General features: G+C 40.4%; 1 protein-coding gene across 2 annotated transcripts in view; it reads right to left on the bottom strand.

Moving 5' to 3' along the window:
* DERL1 (derlin 1) overlaps positions 1-19,559 on the bottom strand; it is a 35,199-nt gene extending 15,640 nt beyond the window's left edge. The window contains exons 1-2 of one of the 2 annotated variants that reach the window (XM_043973703.1): positions 19,176-19,559; positions 803-914 (exon numbers count right to left, since the gene is read on the bottom strand). In XM_043973703.1, the coding sequence (XP_043829638.1) occupies positions 803-914; positions 19,176-19,328 (265 nt within the window). In that variant the 5' untranslated portion in view covers positions 19,329-19,559. Of the gene's footprint in view, positions 1-802; positions 915-18,889; positions 18,910-19,175 lie in introns of those variants that run through there. The other variant, XM_043973712.1, reaches the window with a different exon arrangement.
* Between the last annotated feature and the right edge of the window lie 482 nt (positions 19,560-20,041).

Raw genomic sequence — 20,041 nt, 5'->3', positions numbered from 1 at the left:
TTGTATTTTCTATCTACATTTTTGTAATAGCTTTTTATTGAGAATTTCAGTTTAAGAAAAGTGCAACATAAATTTTTTCTTCAAGTTTAAAATGTTAAATAAGCCTCATATTTGCCTAACAATAAAGATGTTAACTCCCATTTTCCAGTGGCGTAAGTTCTTGATTTTTAAGTTTTGATTAGAATCGTGGGCAGTTCAGGACCCTTAATCTATATCCTGAACTAATAGCCAGTAAATTTATTTCACGAATATAAAGACTCTAAAAGTCAGTCAACCTTTTCAAAACCGTTTAAATTTAACAGCCAAATTATTTTCACATTTTTATCACAGTAGTATCGATTTACCATCTCTTAATATAAGTAGCAATTCACAAGAGCACACAAGAGTATTGCAGGGAATAAATTACAATTTAGTGAACAGAAAATTTTAGCTGAAAGTTGTTCCACTGTACCTAGAATTCAAACCATAAATCTGGAAACCTATCATAAGATTATAGCCCAAATATGTAGCTAAACTGAGCTAAGTTTCTCTTCAAATGATATTCAAGTGACTTCCACTTAAGACTATTATCTGGCCTTAATTACCCAAGATGTTTTACCTCACCCCCAACCAAAAAAAAATGTAAAAGTGAATGTACCCAATTACAAATGAAAGCCCCAAATGAAAGGCAGACTTTGGGCTTCTCTTCTCCTAATAGCCCTCAATATCCCATCAAACAAGAAAGCATTTGGACAGATGTAGTAGGCAAAGGCCACCCTGAAAGCCCACACCCATATGGAAATCATTGGAAAGAAAAACATACCTGTTTCTAGTCGTGTAGAATACTGATATAAGAAATATAAATTCACCAAGTAGAGAAATCCAGTCCCCGGGCCAACTGGGAAAAAAAAGGTTGCAGTGACTGGCCTCCAGATCTGTCCAAATCAAAACAAAGATTCAGAAACATTAATAAGTTAAGCTCATTCTGACACAAAATAAAGCCACAATAGACCTTAGCAAAGCATTCTCCCTTAATGGCAACAAAAGCAAAAAATATCTCAAGAGCTGAAAGAAATCATTAACTAAGTCAGCTCTGCGGCAAAGTGACTAAGACACTGACGGGACTTGAGGTCAGAAAGACTCAAGTAAATGCAGTAGCTATTTGTGTGACCCTAGGCAAGTCACTTAAGGTTTCAGCCTCAGCAAAATGGGGATAATACTAACAAGGCTGTGGTGAAGAGCAAATAAAAATAACGTTTTTAAAGTACCTTTACAACCTTTAAAGTGCTATATAAGTCCTCTTACCGACATCCAGGTTTTTCTGGGATCCTATAAGCCCAAGCTCCAAACCTTACGGGAGTAGGAAAAGGAACTCCCACTACTTCCTAGGCAGCCTTTCTCCAGGTGGTTTAACAATAATGAGGAGGAGGAAGAAGAAGAGGAAGAGGAAGAGGAAGAGGAAGAGAAGCATTTACATAGGGCTTTCTCCTCACAACAAAGTTGTAAGAGAGGATAGTGTTATTACCCAGATTTACAAATAAAGAAACGGGGGCAGCCAGATGGCACAGTGGATAAAGCACCAGCCCTGGATTCAGGAGCACCTGAGTTCAAATCCGGCCTCAGACCCTTGATGCTTTCTAGCTGTGTGACCCTGGGCAAGTCACTTAACCCTCATTGGCCCACCAAAAAATAAAAATAAAATAAAAAACTACAAATAAAGAAACTAAGAGCTGAAAAAGGTTAGGTGACTTGGCCAGGACTGCACAGCTACCAAGTATCTGAGACAGGATTTGAACTTGCATATTGTGGACTCCAAAGATAGCATACTATCTACTATGGCACCTAAGTGCCCCCAGCTACTCCATGTCTCCACTCAGAAAACACTAGGGGAGCAAAGAAGGGAGAGAAACCCTTAAAGGGAAGACAAGCATTTATTTCAATGCCTAGTGAGTCAGGAGCTAGCCTCTGGAAAAGGCCATCTAGAATAGATGCCTTCGCTTTCTCTCTTCTTAACCTCTTACAATATGGTTTTCAACTTTATCATTCCATAGAGACTGCTCTCTCTAAAGTGACTAATGATCTCTGGTTGCCTTTGCTAAGGTGGACAAACAACAGTAACCAACTTAGTTGGCATCCTTCAATACCAATTAACCTTGGGAAACTGGAGGACCAATCAGCACAGTGAGGCTGACCCAATTTTGCTTCCACCACATTAGAGTGAGGGGACTCCAGTATGGGTTGGGGGTGGGGATGGGGGAGTGAGGATGGAGAATAGTAAGTACCTTTCTAGCAACTAACACTCCTTCCAGCCTCTCTAGATTGCCAGGTTCATACTACGTGGAGAGCTCCCAACATCCTCTCTCCACAGAGCCTACAAGGGGGAAGGGGCCTCAGTAAGAAAATAATACAGTCAATCTGTTTGTCAACAAGAATTCCCTCTCAACATAGCCAACAGGGAGTCTTTGTCTGAAGACCCTCCAGTGAGAAGGAACCCATTTCCTCTAGAGGTAGCCCATTCTACTGCCTTAGAGCTCTATCTGTAAGGAAAAACTTCCTAATAATCAAGCCTAAATCTGCTTCTCTGAGGTTGTAGTCTATCTTTTTTTTGGGGGGGGGGGGGCAGGGCAATGAGGGTTAAGTGACTTGCCCAGGGTTACACAGCTAGGAAGTGTCAAGTGTCTGAGGCCGGATTTGAACTCAGGTCCTCCTGAATGAAAGGCCAGTGCTTTATCCACTGCGCCACCTAGCCGCCCCCGGTTGTAATCTATCAATAAACATTTATTAAGCACCTACTAAATACCAGGCACTGTGTGAGGAGGTGCTAGGAATCCAAAGGGAAAAATGAAATATCCTCAAGGAGTTTCTAGGCTTTCAGAGTTCATATATGAAACATATTCAAAGAAACCTTGGGGGGGGGGGCAGCTAGGTGGCGCAGTGGATAAAGCACCAGCCCTGGATTCAGGAGGACCTGAGTTCAAATCTGGACTCAGACACTTGACACTTACTAGCTGTGTGACCCTGGGCAAGTCACTTAACCCTCACTGCCCAGCAAAAAAAAAAAGAAAAAAGAAAAGAAACCTTGGAGTCAGAGAAGAGACCAGAAAAAGCCTCATACAGAAGGAGCTAAGTCTTGAAGGACTCCAGGCATTCAAAGAGATCGAGGTGAGGAGGGAGGACACTCCAGGCACAGTTCCACTCTGCCAAGGTGACACTGAGGTAGGAGATTCATTGTTATTATCTCTTTTGGTATGCTATATCGTCCATCATTACTTAGCTCGCAAAGTGAATCTCCCAACACCAATATCTTCCAGGCATTGATAAAAAAAAAAAAACAATAAAAATAACAAGGAGTAAGAAGACTGGAAAGGTAGTTATGAAGGGCTTTAAAGTCATTTGATCCTGGAGGTTAACAGCGATCCACTGGAATTTGAGAGAAAAGAAACTAGGGTAACAACCTATTTGTTTTAGATTCCCAGTTTTGTTTTGAACATTCAAAACAGTCTGTGGATGATAATAACTCAAAACAGGAGTCCTACTGTTTCTCTTCCATATTGTTTTCTGGGTTATTGTTCATGTTAGAAAACAAAGTCAAGAGGTAGAAGTCTGACTAGGTTGCAGCTCTTTTGGGAATCTCACAACACTAGATTATTATAATGACACACTGTCTGAAGTTATCCTTACAATATCTCTACATTTCCTTTTCTCAACTGAACGAAACAGAATTTAAAGGCTAAAAGTGGGTTTCCAGTCCAGCTCAGTCACTGTACAGACGAGGGACCTAAGGCTCAATGCTTAAAATCCAAAGCCATAGTACTGCCTTCCTAGTCCATTGTTCTTTCCCCTACATCACCACTTATCTTTTTTTTTTTTTGGTGGGTCAATGAGGGTTAAGTGATTTGCCCAGGGTCACACAGGTGGTAAGTATCAAGTGCCAGAGGCCAGATTTGAACTCAGGTCCTCCTGAATCCAGGGCTGGTGCTTTATCCCCTGTGCCACCTAGCTGCCCCTCCACTTATCTTAAGAAACTATCTAGAGCCTGACTTTGGAAAAGAAATGAGTGGAAATGGCATTAAAGAGGACGCATCACCACCCCTGTCCCTTGCAGCCAAAATCCTCCATGTGTGTTATTATTAAAATGGGAGCTCCTTGAGACAAATTCCTTGTCTTACTTTTCTATTTGGCTCTCCAGTTCTCTGCACATAGTAAGCATTTAGTAAAAGCTTTATTCATTCAAGAAACTACTATAATTCCTTCTGACTTGAGTTTTACAAATGTTAATAGATACCACAGTACTGTTTTTAGCAACAATATACACCGGCTCTTTAGAACTCATGGCTGTTGACATTAAAAAAAAAAACAACCCACAAACAAACCCTTTCCCATTAATTAAATTTACCCAAGAAGTTGGCTTTTGTAAGTGCCAAAATTTGATATACGGAGCGTTATTTGGGTGACTCATCTTAATATTAGGGTCCTGGAAATATGATGGACTCTTTTAGGTTTAATCTCCCCTTTGAACTTTCCTTTTTATATATTCCTCCCAGGCCAATAAGAAAAGTAGCCTCTGAGCTTTAGGTTCATAAAGGATCAGGTTTTATTACTTGGGAATTAATTAAACCACAAAGGTGAAACCAATTAAGGAAATAAGGAAGTAGAAATATAGATAGATAGTCTTAACTCTAAGCTTAGCCTATGCGATCTCAGAACGTTCCCAATTAAACTAATTCAAAGGAATTTAGGGTTAAACTCACCAACCCTGTTCAATCTACAGTTACTCATTAGAACAGCAGTCGCCTGAAACAGAGCAAAACACATGCCACTGCCAGGTTCAGGACACCACCAGACTGCTTGCCGGGCCAACTTTTTGAACATACCCCACCTACCGGAAGTTACCTCCCTTCCAGTGGCGTTCAGTTTTTCCTCCCCTAAAAGGGGAAGTCCTTCTCAGTAGCATATGTAATCTCAGGGTGGGCCAGGTGTGGCCCCTCCCAAATGATTCAGCTAAAACTTTCGATATTAATCTTTACCACAAATAATTTTTACCACACTTTTATTGGCATCTAAGTGACTTCAGGTCAGCTAGGTGATGAAGTGCTGGTACTGAAGTCAGGAAGACTTCTCTTCCTAAGTTCAAATCTAGCCTCTGACACTTACAGCTATGTGACCCTGTTTGCCTCAGTTGCTCCATATGTAAATGAGCTGGAGGAAGAAATGAGAAACCACTCCAGTATCTTTGCCAAATGGGGTCTCAAAGAGTCAAACATGACTGAAAACAACTGGACTCAAAAAGTGACTTCAACCACACATTAACTTCTTTTTAAAAAAACAAAAATTAACATTTGTATTTAAAGTTTTGAGTTCCAAATTCTATCCCACCTTCCCTCCCCACCCTCCTCCCTGAGGGAATGAGTAATCAGTTATACCTGTGCAATTATGTAAAACACCACCACACATATTAACTCTTTTTTTTTGCTTTGTTTTTGGTGTTTTGGTGAGGCAATTGGGGTTAAGTGACTTGCCCAGGGTCACACAGCTTCAGAAATGTCAAGTGTCTGAGGCCGCATTTGAACTCAGGTCCTACTGACTCCAGGGCCAGTGCTCTATCCACTGTGCCACCTAGCTGCCCCCATATTAACTCTTCATGTGAAACATTAAACTATCACAAGTATTGAGTGTCCTGGCAAGATAAGATACTATAAAAGTATGATATTTCTACAGAAAATACAGCTAAATCTCTCCTCTTGCTTTTCAATCTGACAGCTTCTATTTTATATGATCACCTACTCAAATACTGATGCTGAAGTTTTCATTTTATCTCCAGAATTTTGAGGGAAGGGAATATTACCTACACACACACTGGCAGATTACAAATGTTAATCTGTGTATATTAGTTTGGAACCAAATCAACTGAATAGAAGCAAAATGATCTAAGAAGAATATCATCTATAACTCTAAAATCCTATGACTTTGTTGTTGTTTAGTTGTTTTTCAGTCATGTCCAACTCTCCATGATGCCATTTGGAGCTTTCTTGGCAAAGATACTAGGGTGGTTTGCCATTTCCCTCTCCAGCTCATTTTACAGATGAAGAAACTGAGGCAAACAGGACTAAGTGACTTGCCCGGGATCACAGTTAGTAAGTGTCTGAGGCCAGATTTGAACTCAGGGAGTCTTCCAGACTCCAGGCATGACACTCTATCATAACTGTGAGCTACCTAATAATCTTAGACACATAACTTATGCTTTAATTTTCTTATTTATCAACTGAGGATAATAATTCTTTACCACATAGTTGTAAAGCTATAATGAAACAAGGCATGAAAAATTGAAAGCTTATACAAACATAAAACATAATTATTCACCTTCTGGGTGGGCCATATGGAGTTTTGCTCTAAATTGAAGCAAAGAGTACAAATAAGAATGGGATGTCACAGAATCCTGGGGTTAGAAGGGCCCTCAGGGGTGATCTAGTACAACATGCATCAGAATGAGAATCACCTCAATATTTCACCTCGAAACCAAGCAGAATGAACAAGACAACAGAACAAAATGGTAGATGTTGGAGGGGTTATGGGAAGAGAAACACTTGAATGAACTGTTTGGGGAACTGTCAACGAATTCAACCATTCTAGAAAATGGTCAATGATCTCTATGTACGTGCATTTGATCCATGAATACCACTCCTGAGGCAAATATCCCAAGCAGGTCAGAGACAGAAATACAAAAATATTCCTAATATCACTTTCTGCAATAGCAAAGAATGGGGGGGAGGGGAAGGCAGGGAAGAATGTGGTTGTCCACTGATTGAGGAAGAGATGAACAAACCCAACTATAAATGTAATCATGCCACATGAAAAAATGAATATGAAGATTTGGAGGAAACTTGAGAAAACTTGTATGAATCAATACAGAACAAAACAAGCAGAACCTGGAGAACAATTTAAACAATGACCACAATAATATAAAGGAAAGGTATACTGAAAATCATTAGAAAAAGGGCAAAAACCTCCTTAATGAAACATTTTTTAAATGACCCAAGAAAGAGCAGAAAGATGTTTAGACAAGCAGGGTAGTTCTGTTACTGTGTAAAATTTAACTTGTTTTAACTTAACTACACATAACAGAAGTTCACTTTCATGAATAATTCTCTTTTCTGTTCTTTATGTAGTGAAATGTTCATGTTTGTGAAGTTCATAATAAAAAAAAGATAATTTATACAAAAAGGAAAAAACCCAGACCTCTTATCATTACAATGACTTAATCGTAACTTCAGAAGTAAATCTCCCTTCCTCTTGGCACAGGGATGGAGGACTAGAGGTATGCAATAAGTTGTCCAATATGTCAATCTGTTTTGTTTAAATGTACATCACTGTCACTAGAGGAGGTTCTAGGGGTGGGAAAGTGCCAGTGATATTAAAAAATGATCATCAATATAACCTTTAAAAACAAATCTCTACAATATTCTACTTATTTGGAGAAAGACTAAATGTATTTTCTCGTAGACCTAACTTAAAACTTTCAGCATTTTCCCCCTTTCATTCAGCCCTTCTTGAAACGTTTCAGAAGCCAGGCTTCTATAGAAGAAAAGCAAAGCAGTATTAACTCAACACTTTGCACCCTCAAGTTAAGAGAAGGGGATGTCAACTGAGCTGTCTGTAGGCAGCTACAGAAATAATCACTAAGTAACTGCTCCATATGACAGGCTGCCAGGGAAGGGGAGCAGGGGAATATCTGAAATCAAGACCCAGCAACTGAAAAAAGGAAAGTGTCACTACTTACAAAAAGTTAGGAGAGACCAGTTTTCTTGCTAAATGTCAATCCTGCAATTGGATAATAAGCAAATACAGCTCACAGAATGCTGGAACACCAAAATCATCTTGAGATTTAATAATAATAATATTTACATAGTACCCACGTGGCAGTGTGGTGCTACGTGCTTTACAAATATCTCATTTGTTCCTCTCAACAATCCTGGAAGGTAGGTCTATTATTATCCCCATTTTCAGTTGAAGAAACTGAGGCAAATTTGTAACCACTGCCTCTATTTTTTAAATTGTCCTAACCATAGTAACTATTGCCGACATGCATGTAGATTCTACCATAGCCCAGAGTTATGTGATCTGCTTCTCTTCTATTATCATCTAGCCCAACCCTTTCATTTTACAGAAAAGGGGTTGGACTCGATCAGGACTTAACCTTTTATTTGTGTCCTAGACCCCTTTAACAGTCTGGAGAAGCCTATAGACTTCTCAGAATAGTGTTTCCAAAAATGGAGACAGCTAGATGGCATCGTGGATAGGCCACAGGACTTGAAATCAGTCTTAGACACTTATTAGCTGTGTGATCCTATGCAAGGAATTTAACCTCTATTTGCTTCATTTTTCTCAACCTTCGAAATAAAGATAACAACAACACCTACCTACCAGGGTGGTTGTGAGGATAAAAGGATATAACACCGTAAAGCACTTAGCTCAGTGCCAGGAACATGGGAGGTACTTAATAAATGCATGTTTAAAAATTACACTTTTCAAAACTGCATAAAATACATAGACTTACAAAGAAACCCAAAGGCTAGTGAAAATTAAAATGTAATTTTTTTCCCCATCCGACTTTACAAACTGATCAGAAATCTGCCTCAGGTTAAGAGCTCTGGACTCCATGATCTCCTAGGCCCCTGCCAACTCAGATTCTGTGACTGTGTGACTTGCTGAACACAAGGCAGAGTAGAGTCATGCCCATAGAGCAAGGGTTCAAGTCCAGTGCTCTTCCCATTATGCAAATGTTAAGGGCTAAAATTCTAGCTAAACTGTCTAAAATATCTAATGAGTGGTCGCCAATAAATTATAAGCTTTAGCAAGAGTTAGACTTTTAAGCGTTTATTAAGGAGAATAAGAATTTGGTAAAGAGAGAGAGAAAGACCTAGATTCCTATCTATTAAAGGGAGAGCACATTTCTAGCTCTGCTCTCCACCAGAGTCCAAAGGAAAGAGCCCCAGAGTCAGCGCCAGTCTCTTCCTTCCTCCTCCCACTAGTCCGCGTCACTTCCTCCCGCCAAAGAAAAGACTCCTGGTCTTGCCCTCAAAGACCTTCGCTTCATGGGCAGAACTCTTCTACAGTAAGTATCCAGCAGGTGGCGTCATTCCAATCGTTACACAAAACATAGCCTATCTCTAATAAAAGGCAGAAAATGGGGATGTTTCATAAGAAATACAAAGTGTCAGTCAACAAACATTTATTAAACGCTTTCTCTGTGCCAGGCACTGTGCTATGGTATTCTGAAGTAGGGTGTGACTGCAACTTGTTACAAGGATCAAGTAAGATTTCATGATAAAACTGACATTTGAGCAAAGCTTTGATGAGTATGACTTAACAAGTAGAGATGATGAAAAGGCATCAAGAGGGGTAGAAGAGTATAAATAAATAAAACTCTAGGGGGCAGCTAGGTGGTGTAGTGGATAAAGCACTGGCCCTGGATTCAGGAGGACCTGAGTTCAAATCCAGTCCCAGAAACTTGATACTAGCTGTGTGACCCTGGGCAAGTCACAACACTCACTGCCCCCCACCACTCAAATAAATAAAACAAACCCTGGGGAGGGGGGGGGGAATACAAGGACACAAAGATTGTGCAGGCAATAGTATGAAATGAGGCTGGAAAGGTAGATTAGAGGCAGTTTGTGGGGTTCCTTGACTAGCAGGCAGAATTTGAACTTTATTCAATGGGAAATGGGGGCAGCTAAGTGGTACAGTGGATTGAGTGCTGGGCCTAAAGTCAGGAAGACATCTTCCCTAATTCAAATCTGGGTTTATGGGGCAGCTAGGTGGCGTAGTGGATAGAGCACCGGCCCTGGATTCAGGAAGCCCTGAGTTCAAATGTGGCCTCAGACACTTAATACTTACTAGCTGTGTGACCCTGGGCAAGTCACTTAACCCCAATTGCCTCAGCAAAAAAAAACAAAACAAATCTAGCTTTCCTCATCTGTAAAATGGGATTAATAATAGCACTTCCCTCCCAAGGTTGTATAGGGCAGCCAGGTGGTGCTTGATAGAGTGCCAGGCCTAGAGTCAACAAGATGCCTCTTCCCATGTTCACATCTGGCTTCAGATACTTACTAGCTGTGTGACCCTAGGCAAGTCACTTCACCCTGTTTGCCTCAATTTCCTCATCTGTAAAATGAGGTGAATAAGGAAGTGGAAAACCACTCCAGTATCTTTGCCAGGAAAAGCCCAAATGGGGTTTGAGACAACTGAAGAGCAATAGGGAAATGGGGAGCAATCGAAAGCTTTTGAATAAGACAGTGACAGACATGATCAAAGTTTGCTTTAGGAAAGCATGGCAAGAAGAGTGCATCGTAGACTGGGAAAAGGATGACTGGAGCAGTTAAGAACTACTGGGAGACTTTAATAGTCCAGATGAGAGTAACAAAGATCTGAAACAGCATGGTTTATGGAAAGGAAGGTACAGATGCAAATGAATGGGAATTGGTGACTGTATGTAGGAACAACATGAAAAAGTCAAAGATAATTCCAACGTTCTGAACCTGAATTATAACAAGAATTTTGGTGATGTTCATATAAATAGAGATGTTACAGGTACTGATAGGGGCAGGGGGAGGGGGTGGGTGGGAATACAGTACAGAAAATGTACTGTAGGAGGTGGAGGGTTGGGCTGAGGAGTTTAGCTTTGGGTATGTTGATTTTGATGTATAAGCAGAATGTGCCAAAGGCAGAAGGCAGGTGAAAATGGGGACTGAAGCTAAGGAAGAAGGTCAAGACTAGAGCTACATACATGCTGCTCCTTCTCAAGTCTCCTTTGTTGGATCCTCCTCCAGATCATGCCCTCCACAACAGGGGTCCCACAGGGTTCTGTCCTGAGTCCTCTTCTCTTCTCCCTTCATAGTACTCCACTTCGTGATCTCATCAGCTCCATGGATTTAATTACCATCTCTAGGCTGACAATTTTCAAATCTACCTTTCCTGCTCCAATCTCTCTGCTGACCTCCAACCTCTTATTTCCAACTGCTTTTCAGACATCTCTGATATCTTGAAGATGTCCAGTAGACATCTGCTACTCAACATGTCCAAAACTGAACTCATTTTCTTTCCCACTAAAGTTCCTACCTTCCCAGTTACCATAAGGGACAACACCATCCTCCTATTCCCTTAAGAATGACAACCTAGGGGATCATCTTTGACTCCTCAATATCTCTCACCAACCCCCCCCCCACCCAATCTGTTGCCATAGTCACTCAGTTTCACCGTGGCAACATTTCTTTCTTTTTTTTGGGGGGGGGGGCAGGGCAATGAGGATTAAGTGACTTGACCAGGGTCACACAGTTAGTGTCAAGTGTCTGAGGTCACATTTGAACTCAGGTCCTCCTGAATCCAGGGCCAGTGCTTTATCCACCGTGCCACCTAGCTACCCCTGCAACATTTCTTGAATACATGCCAGCCTGCTGGGGGGAGGGGGGGGGCGTCTATGGGCCTGAAACCTCTCCCCACTCCAAACAATCCTCCATTTAGCCACCAAAGTTATTTTCCAAATGCACAGGTCAGACCACCTCACCCCTCTACCTTTCCAGTCTTCTTACACCTTTGGTTCCACCACATCCCTTTGATCCTAGGCTGCAAGCATTTTCTCTGGCTATTCCCCATGTCTGGAATGCTCTCCCTCTCATCTCTGCCTATCACTGCATATAGCTGGTTTGTACATCTCTGTTTGCTTGCTGTCTCCCCTATTAGGACTGTGAGCTCCTGGAGGACAAGGACTGTCTTTTGCCTCCTTTTATATCCCCAGCACTGAGCACAGGGCTTGCCACAGAGTAGGCATTTAATAAATGTTTACCAGTTGACTGACATGACAGCCATCTATAGAGGTGACAGCTGAAACCAAGGAAACAAATTATATCACCAAGGGAAAGAATGTCATGATAGAAGAAAATAAAAAATAAAACCCTGAAAAACAACCAAAGATACTGGGTCTCCCTACAGATTTCGATTGAGTGGTTAGGTTTTTTTCTTATGTTCTGAAATAAGTCTATAAAATTTGAAGATCAATTCTCTCCCATTTCAGTGTGAAGTATTTTTTTTTAAATGAAAACTAACAATAAACCAAGAAAGCATCACTCAAGAACATTTCAACTAACACTAGAACTGTATTTAATTATGGTATAAATGCAGAAGGGTAGAGGAGAAAATTAATTTGTCATGGAGACGATCATCAAAATACCTTTATTAAACACTAGGTATATACTTTGCTAGGTACCATACAAAAGAATTAAGTAAGACAATCAGCACTAATATGAGCTGATATCACAGAATAAATACACAAATTTTCAAATAGCAAATGCCATTATTCCCTGCTTTATCAATCCAAGGCTTTAGAAATCAGTATTTAATTACATATCTTCAATCTGAGAGTCAGAAGTAATTTAAGGCCAGACTTAACACACATTGGAAGTGACCTCATGCTCACTGAAGTATTTTTTAAAAGGCAAAGAAGGGAACAGAAGGAAGTTCCAAAGGAAACAGGCAAGCAGGACTGCTTTGAAAGTAATATGTTAATACTGTGCTGTAAGAAATGATGAGCAGGCAGATTTCAGAAAAACCTGGAAAGACTAACACGAACTGATGCTGAGTGAAGTGAGCAGAAGCAGAACATTGTACACAGTATCAACAACATTGTGTGATGACCAGCTGTGATAGACTCAGCTCTTCTCAGCAATACAATGATCGAAGATAATTACAAAAGACTCATGATGGAAAACGCTCTCCACATCCAGAAAAAAAACTATGGAGTCTGAATGAAGATTAAAGCATGCTATTTTCACCTTTTGGGGTTGTTTTGTTTGTTTCTTCTTTCTTGCGGTTTTCCCCTTTTGTTCTGATTCTTCTCTCACAACATGACTAATGTGGACATATATTCAACACGATTATAGTGTATAACCTATGTTCGATTGGTTGTTGTCTTGGGGAGGGATGAGCAAAGAGAGAGAGAAAAATTTGGAACTCAAAACCTTACAAAAATGAATGCTGAAAACTATCTTTACACATAATTGGAAAAAATGAAATAAAACACTATTTTAAAAAGATTAAAAAAAGATTAAAAAAGAAAGTCATTTGTTATATACTTTTTAAAAAGCAAGCTGAACATAAAGAATGCATAGTTGCACATGATTTCCTTTTTCTATTCTACTTTGAATATACAAGTGTTTATTTTTCATTAAGTTCAGAATTAAATAATTTTTTACAAGTAATCTCACGATTATAATGTGAAGTTAAACTAGTTTGTAACGATGGCTAACAGAGAAATGTTTTGCATGACTTCACATATATAATTGATATAAAATTGCTTTCTCAAGGAGGGGGCTAGGACAGGAAAGAGGATAAAATTTAAAATTCAAAAAATATTTAAATGAATGTTAAAAAATTTTATGGGTAATTGGGAAATATTTAGCAAAATAAATGAAAACATTTTAAAAAATAGTTTGTAATGTATTAACTAAGTAGAATGAGCTTAGAAGGAAAATCTTCCCCACAAATAAGATTCTGAAGTTCATAAGAAATGTTACATTCCTTTTATGAATGTAAAATATGAAAGGTAATTTTGAAAAATAGAGCAATTAGAAAATCCTTGTTAAAATAATCAGAGTTAAAGAGGCAATGATGAAAATGAAAATCTGAAATTGCCTCTTTATCACAGACAAACCTAGAAGCTGAATCATTTTTTTCTGTTAAGGTCAAAACTATAATTTCAGTTTCTATTTCTGTAAGTTGAGAAAACAGGTGGAAAGCAAACAGTTTCAGAACATTTTAGGAAATGATAAGTAAATTTGTTATAAGTTCAATTTAGGGACAGATTTACATGTATATTTTTATCACTAACCCAAGTTATCTTAACAATTATGGAGTAACAGAAAGAATACTGATCTCAATCTAGCCAAAAGGAATTTCCAGTTCTAATTTGCCAGAAGTGTGACTCGATATATCACTTAACCTTTCTGTGCCTCAGTTTCTTCAACTGTAAAATGGTAGTATCATTTAACAGCAATTGACATTCATATCGAACTTAAATTGATATTCAAAGCACTTTAGACACATTATTTCATTTAAACCTCATCTGAGGTGGGATGAGATAAGTCCAGTCTCAAAGAAGTTAAGTGACTTGCCCATGCCCTCAAAGCTAGTAACTGTCGAGCAGGATTTGATCCCAGGTAGTCCTGATTTCAAATGGACTACACTATCCATGATAATGCTTACAATTAAGAGTCTCATGGAAAATAATAAAATATTTATATGGAAAAAATAGTCTCAATTTCCTTGCACATAAAATAGGAGATTGAGCAAAATGAGCTCTAAGGTCCTTTCCAGCTCTATTCTCTAATTTTCTGACCTTTAACTCATAGGATTATTAGGAAGCCAGTGCTTTGTTAATCCTTTAGTTGGGTCCCTGGTCTATGATTTCACTGGTACAGAGGAAGTCTCAGTATAAAAAAATTCCATCCACTGATATAAATTTGTAACTTTTTTTTTTCAGGGCAATGAGGGTTAAGTGACTCACCCAGCATCACACAACTAGTTAAGTGTCAAGTGTCTGAGGCTGGATTTGAACTCAGGTCCTTCTGAATCCAAGGCCAGTGTTTTATCCACTGAGCCACCTAGCTGCCCCAAATCTGTAACTCTTAAAGAGTCACTTAGGTTAACTGACAAGGAAAGTGATATGCCAAGGACCACAAAGTTAATATGTTTCAGAGGCAAGGATACATATACTCTGTTACCTCTCACTTAAAGGACTAAATAAATGAATGCCTAATTAATAACAATGATAATAATTCCATATTCTCTCCTTGCCCAATCTGACAACAAAATTTTCACTGTGTGTCTGGAAAACAAATGAGGTATACAAAGTGAAACAAGAGACTTAACTTTTTCTCAGTGAAGTCTTCAAAAAGAAAATGGAATTGCATCCCCATTAAGAGCCATGTTACTGATAACTGGGAGAAGTGAAAGGCTAGAAACATGAGGATGATACAGGAGAAAAAAGAAATTCCAGCCATTATATGCTGCAAGCCTGAGAACAGAGAGCAAATTACAAAAAGTACCAAGCTTACTGGTCTAGCACCCGTGACAAATATATGTATGTTGTACCAAACAAAGTAAAAAGAATTTACTTTTACCTGAAGTTCCAAACCAATAAGCTACAAAGAGAACTGTAATTAAAAAGCTAAGCAATCGATTTTAAGTTACAAATGGGAATGCAGTAGGTGTCAAAACACACAGCCCACAACAATCCTCAACCAGATTAAAATGTAACAGGAAAAATTTCACAAAACAAATAAAAATACAACAGAACATAAAGAATAGTAACATGTAGCTTTCCTAGTCAATATGCTGCCTAGAGAGACTCTTATGTACTTGGTCCCTGTTTCTATTTGAGTCTGACGCCAGTTGTCTAGAGGATATCTGAGATCTCTTCCATCTCTAAAACAGTTGCAGGAGGGCGTAGAGGAAGAATACAAAACAGGATGAAGCAGAAATAGCCATAGACAGGAAACTGCAACTGAGTGGCCTTAATCACTTTTTGGGGCCTCAGTTTCCTCATCTGTCCAATGAGCAGACTCAATAAAATCTTTCTAAAATCCCATGGGATTTTATATAGATATGGATAGAAACACATGTCTACATATTTGGGTTTTGTTTTCAACAGTCTAATGAAGATATGCTTTGTACCTTGACGAGATTTGAAAATCTAGATAATTCTCTACACACATACACACACACACCTATATTCGTTTTCATTCTCTCTCTCTCTCTCTCTCTCTCCCCCTCTCCACCTTCTAGGGGGCACTCCGACAGATCCTATTTGGCTTTCAAAGCCCTGTGTAACTTGGTCCCTTCCGACCTTTCAAGTGTTTTTATACCTTCCTCCCCTGCACATACTCTATGATCCAGTGACACTGGCCTCCTGGCTATTCCTCACATAGGACACCCCATCACCCTTCTACAAGCATCTTCACTGGCTGTTCCAAGGCTGGACCCCGCCTCCCTTCCCATCTCCACCTCCTGGCTTCCCTGACTTCCTTAAATCTCAGTCCCACTTCCTACAAGAATCCTTTCCCAGAACTCCTTAATCTTAGTACCTTCCTTCTGAAATGACCCCCAGTTTATCCTGTCTATATCAAGTATGTACATCATTCGTTACATGTTGTCTCCATCATCAGACTGTGAGGTCTCTGAGAGCAAGGACCATTTTTTTGCCTTTTTTTGTAACAATAGTAGTACACAGTAGGTCCATAATAAATGTTCACTCACTTGCTAGATCCCTGACTGACTTTTCTTCCAGGAGGGGGGAAAATATACAGACAGATAGATGGATCTTACCAGGATCTTCTTGATATTCTGCATGGCTTGCTCCATGCTTCAAAAATTTCTGAGTGAAGGGCACAACCAGTAAATGGAGAAGAAACAAGATGGAGTACTGTGTACTAGGAGTCATACATCTGAGAGTTAGTGGCATGCTGTGGCTCAGACCCATTGGATTATATAAAAAATGAACTTTGGTTGTGCCAACTCAATTCTGAACCAAATGCTTGGTAAGGAAAACTACAGGGAGGAGAGAGGAGTCAAGGGAACCCTTAGAGAAGGTGCTTATATTTGACACTCAAGTCTCTTCTCCACCTCATTCCTAATCCTAACCCCTAATTGAGTCCATATTGCCACTTTCCCCCCTAAAAGCACAAAATGAGCAAAATTAGGTCTTCAAGTCAATCAGTTTCAGTTGTTTTGGGCTTTGGCGAGTGAAGAAGGGAGTCAGAGGTGCATAAGATCTAAGTTTTCAACAACTTATAAATTTAAGTAAGGGCCATTAAGGGTCAGTGGTAAGACCTGGAGATACAAAGAGAAACATGAATCACTTCCTGCCCTCAAAGAGCTTACATTCTAATGGGGAAGACAACATTACTATACCTATGTACACATATGAAATATATACAAAATAAAATAAATACAAAATCATTTTAGGAGAAAGTACATTAGCTGCAAAGGGGATCAAGAAAGGCTTTGTGAAGAAATACAAGGTGGGGCCAAAAGTCACGAAGGAGTCTGATGTTTTCATAAAACTTTAAAAAAATTTTTGTTATTTTTTGCCATTTACTAGACTTGATTTTTTACACATAGTATAAATTCATTTCCTATATATACTGTATGTGATGCTATGGTATTGTAAATTAAAAACAAAAAATAAAGGAGTTATTAAATATTCATGACTTTTGGCCCATCCTGTAAATAGTGGCCATTCACTATTTGCTGATTAGTAGAATACAAACAGAAAAGAAACAAATTTGGTCATTAATTGACAATGACAAGGATAACACTAAGTAAATAGAGAGGAATGCCTTCACAACATCGACAGTGAGGAAATAGACTGAACTGAACATAGCAATGTTATTTTAGATCTTTACTATTGAGAAATATCATTGTGTAATTTCAGGTGGAGAGGTTGAGGGGTGGATCAAACTCATGGCCTGGGGTCTGCAAAACTCCCCAGTGTGGCCTGAACCAAAATAAAATGCAATTGGAAAACATTGAACAAAATAAAAATACAATACAACATAGATGTTAATTGTGGTTTTCTAACTCAATATGCTGCTGACAGGGATCCCTATCTGAGTTTGACACCACTAGAGTAAGAGGACTCAGCTTCAAATGCCAGTTATGCCACTGACTAGCTGTGTGATCATGAGCAAGTTACTTAACCTCCTTCATCTATAAAATGGGGACAAATATTTGTAGTATGTAATCTAACAGAGTTATGAGCAATGTGAGTTACCATTATATCAGAGACATTACATCATGTGAGTTACCATTATATCAGAGAATGTGATTTGACTAGCAATAAATCTGAATCTGTAAAATAAAATATTCTACTCTATTTCTGGGCAGCTAGGTGGCACAGTGGAGGGAGTGAGCCAGGACTGGAGTCAGGAAGACTCATCTTCCTGAGTTCAAATCTGGCCTCAGACACTTACTAGCTGGTTGACTCTGGGCAAGTCACTGAACCCAGTTTGCCTCAGTTTCCGAATCTGTAAAATGACCTGGAGAAGGAAATGGCAAACCACTCCAGTATGTGCCAAGAAAACCCCAAATGGAGTCTCTTAAGAGTAGGACACAACTGAATACCACCACATTAGTACATAAATTTCTGAACATCTTAAAGTAGATGAATTTCTTCAATTATGCTGATAGCTACATCAAAATCTGACTTGTGTTTCCCACATGATGTGACCACATCCACTTTGAAAATCAGTGGTACTTCTCAAAGACTTCTTCCAGTAGAACCTCAAGTCCAATCTTTAGAAACTTCACTCACAAGAAAAGATAAAATGACAAAGTGCCACCCCCACATTTACCAAAGTGAGGACACAGGACCCCAAATAAGCCCAAAGCCTACACTTCCTCTCCTCCTTCCATCTGGTAACTATGACACTTTAGGCATCTGGGAACCAATCCCTTGGGAATTGTCACCATCTCTTAATTTCCTGTTCTGTGTCTATGGGACTGGAAGGAGAGAAGGAGGAAAGGAAGGAAAGGAGGAGGAGAACACCGTAGTTCATAAAACTACCCGGTCTTCATTCTTTAATGCCTTACTCTGAATCCTGTGAATATAACCCAATCTAGGAACATCCTAGACTAAAAGGGTGCTTCTGTGTTTGGAAGATCTGATTAGTCATCACGTGGACAAGATTTGGGTCTGTAAGGGTCTCCAATCCAACCTCCGCATCTCACTGATAAGGAAACTGAAGCACAGGGTTAATTAGATTGACCAAGGTCGCCCAGATTCAAAATCAGGTGTTTCGATCCTAAATTCCAGGTCTTTACACCACCCTTGCCTCTCTGGATTATTATCCATTTTGATTACCTGGGCCTTTTTTACTGAACAGAGGAAAATGAAATGAGTTGAATCCTAGAGGAACAGAAAACCAGACCAGCCTTTGACCTCTCCACCCAATTCCCTAGGACTTGACCCCACCCTACGCTCTGAAGCCTACGCTCGCACACATGGGACTACAAAACCCGTGATTCAAAGTGAGCCCAGACCAGGACCCGCCTGGGCTCTAACCGCCGCAAAGTCAACTGGGATTTGTAGTTCGCGCCTCCCCACCCCCTCGTCCTCTCCTTTCCCCAGTCCCGCCGTGGGCCGATACCTGGAAGTGGTAGAGGAAAGCGTCCGGCCAGAGTAAGAAGTAGCTTGCGTTGATGAGGCCGAGTTTGCCGACGAAGGGCACCACGATGGCGCCGGCGAACCAGTACCGCGTGATGACCGGGATGCTCCTGAACCAGTCCCCAAGATCCGACATCTTCGCAGCTCCGGCCAACGGGACCAGCAGCTTCGCCGACTCCCCGCCCCCCCGCCCGCCCCCTGAATACGCGGCTGGCCCCGGCTCCGGCTCCGCGAGGCTGTGGAGGCGGAAGCCGCGGCAGGAGGGGGAGACAGGTACAGGAGGCGGAGACCAGAGGGTGCAGCCCCCTAGACGTGGCGGGGCCGAATTCGGGAGTAGAGAGCGGCGGGCGGGGTGTTCCGGAAAGGAAACTTCCCGTTCCAACTCCCGGGGCAACGAGACCGGAAGTCCAACCTCTTAAAGGGGAAGCGCAGCCTTAAGGCTTGGAAGGGCTACAGGGAATGGGAAGGAGAGAAAGAAGGGGCGGGGAACAGAGGTTGTCCGGAGCAACAACGACAGATGCGTCAGCCAATGGCAGGGCCGGATTCTTTTCTCCTCCCCCTTACTCCCCCTTCCCCTAATCTCCGGAATGAACCTACTTGGGTTAGAGTTGTTTATGAAAATGTGTTGTAGTGAGGAAAGGTCTGGATTTAGACTCCAGAGAACCTTGCTGTGGGTACCTCAGTTTCTTCGTCTGTTCAGGGAAGAAATTGGACCAAATAGTCTGTAGTCCTACTTGGTGGTGGTGTAGTGGATAAAATGTTATTCTTGAAGTTCAGGACACCTGAGTTCAGATGCTCCAACAGACACTGGCGAGATGTGTGACCCTGGACAAGTCTCTTAACCTCAAC

This window comes from Dromiciops gliroides, chromosome 1, assembly GCF_019393635.1.
Source record: "Dromiciops gliroides isolate mDroGli1 chromosome 1, mDroGli1.pri, whole genome shotgun sequence".
In the NCBI taxonomy this organism is placed as follows: domain Eukaryota; kingdom Metazoa; phylum Chordata; class Mammalia; order Microbiotheria; family Microbiotheriidae; genus Dromiciops; species Dromiciops gliroides.
The sequence above is the reverse complement of the archived record's forward strand: the minus strand, read 5'-3'. Positions and strand labels throughout refer to the sequence as shown.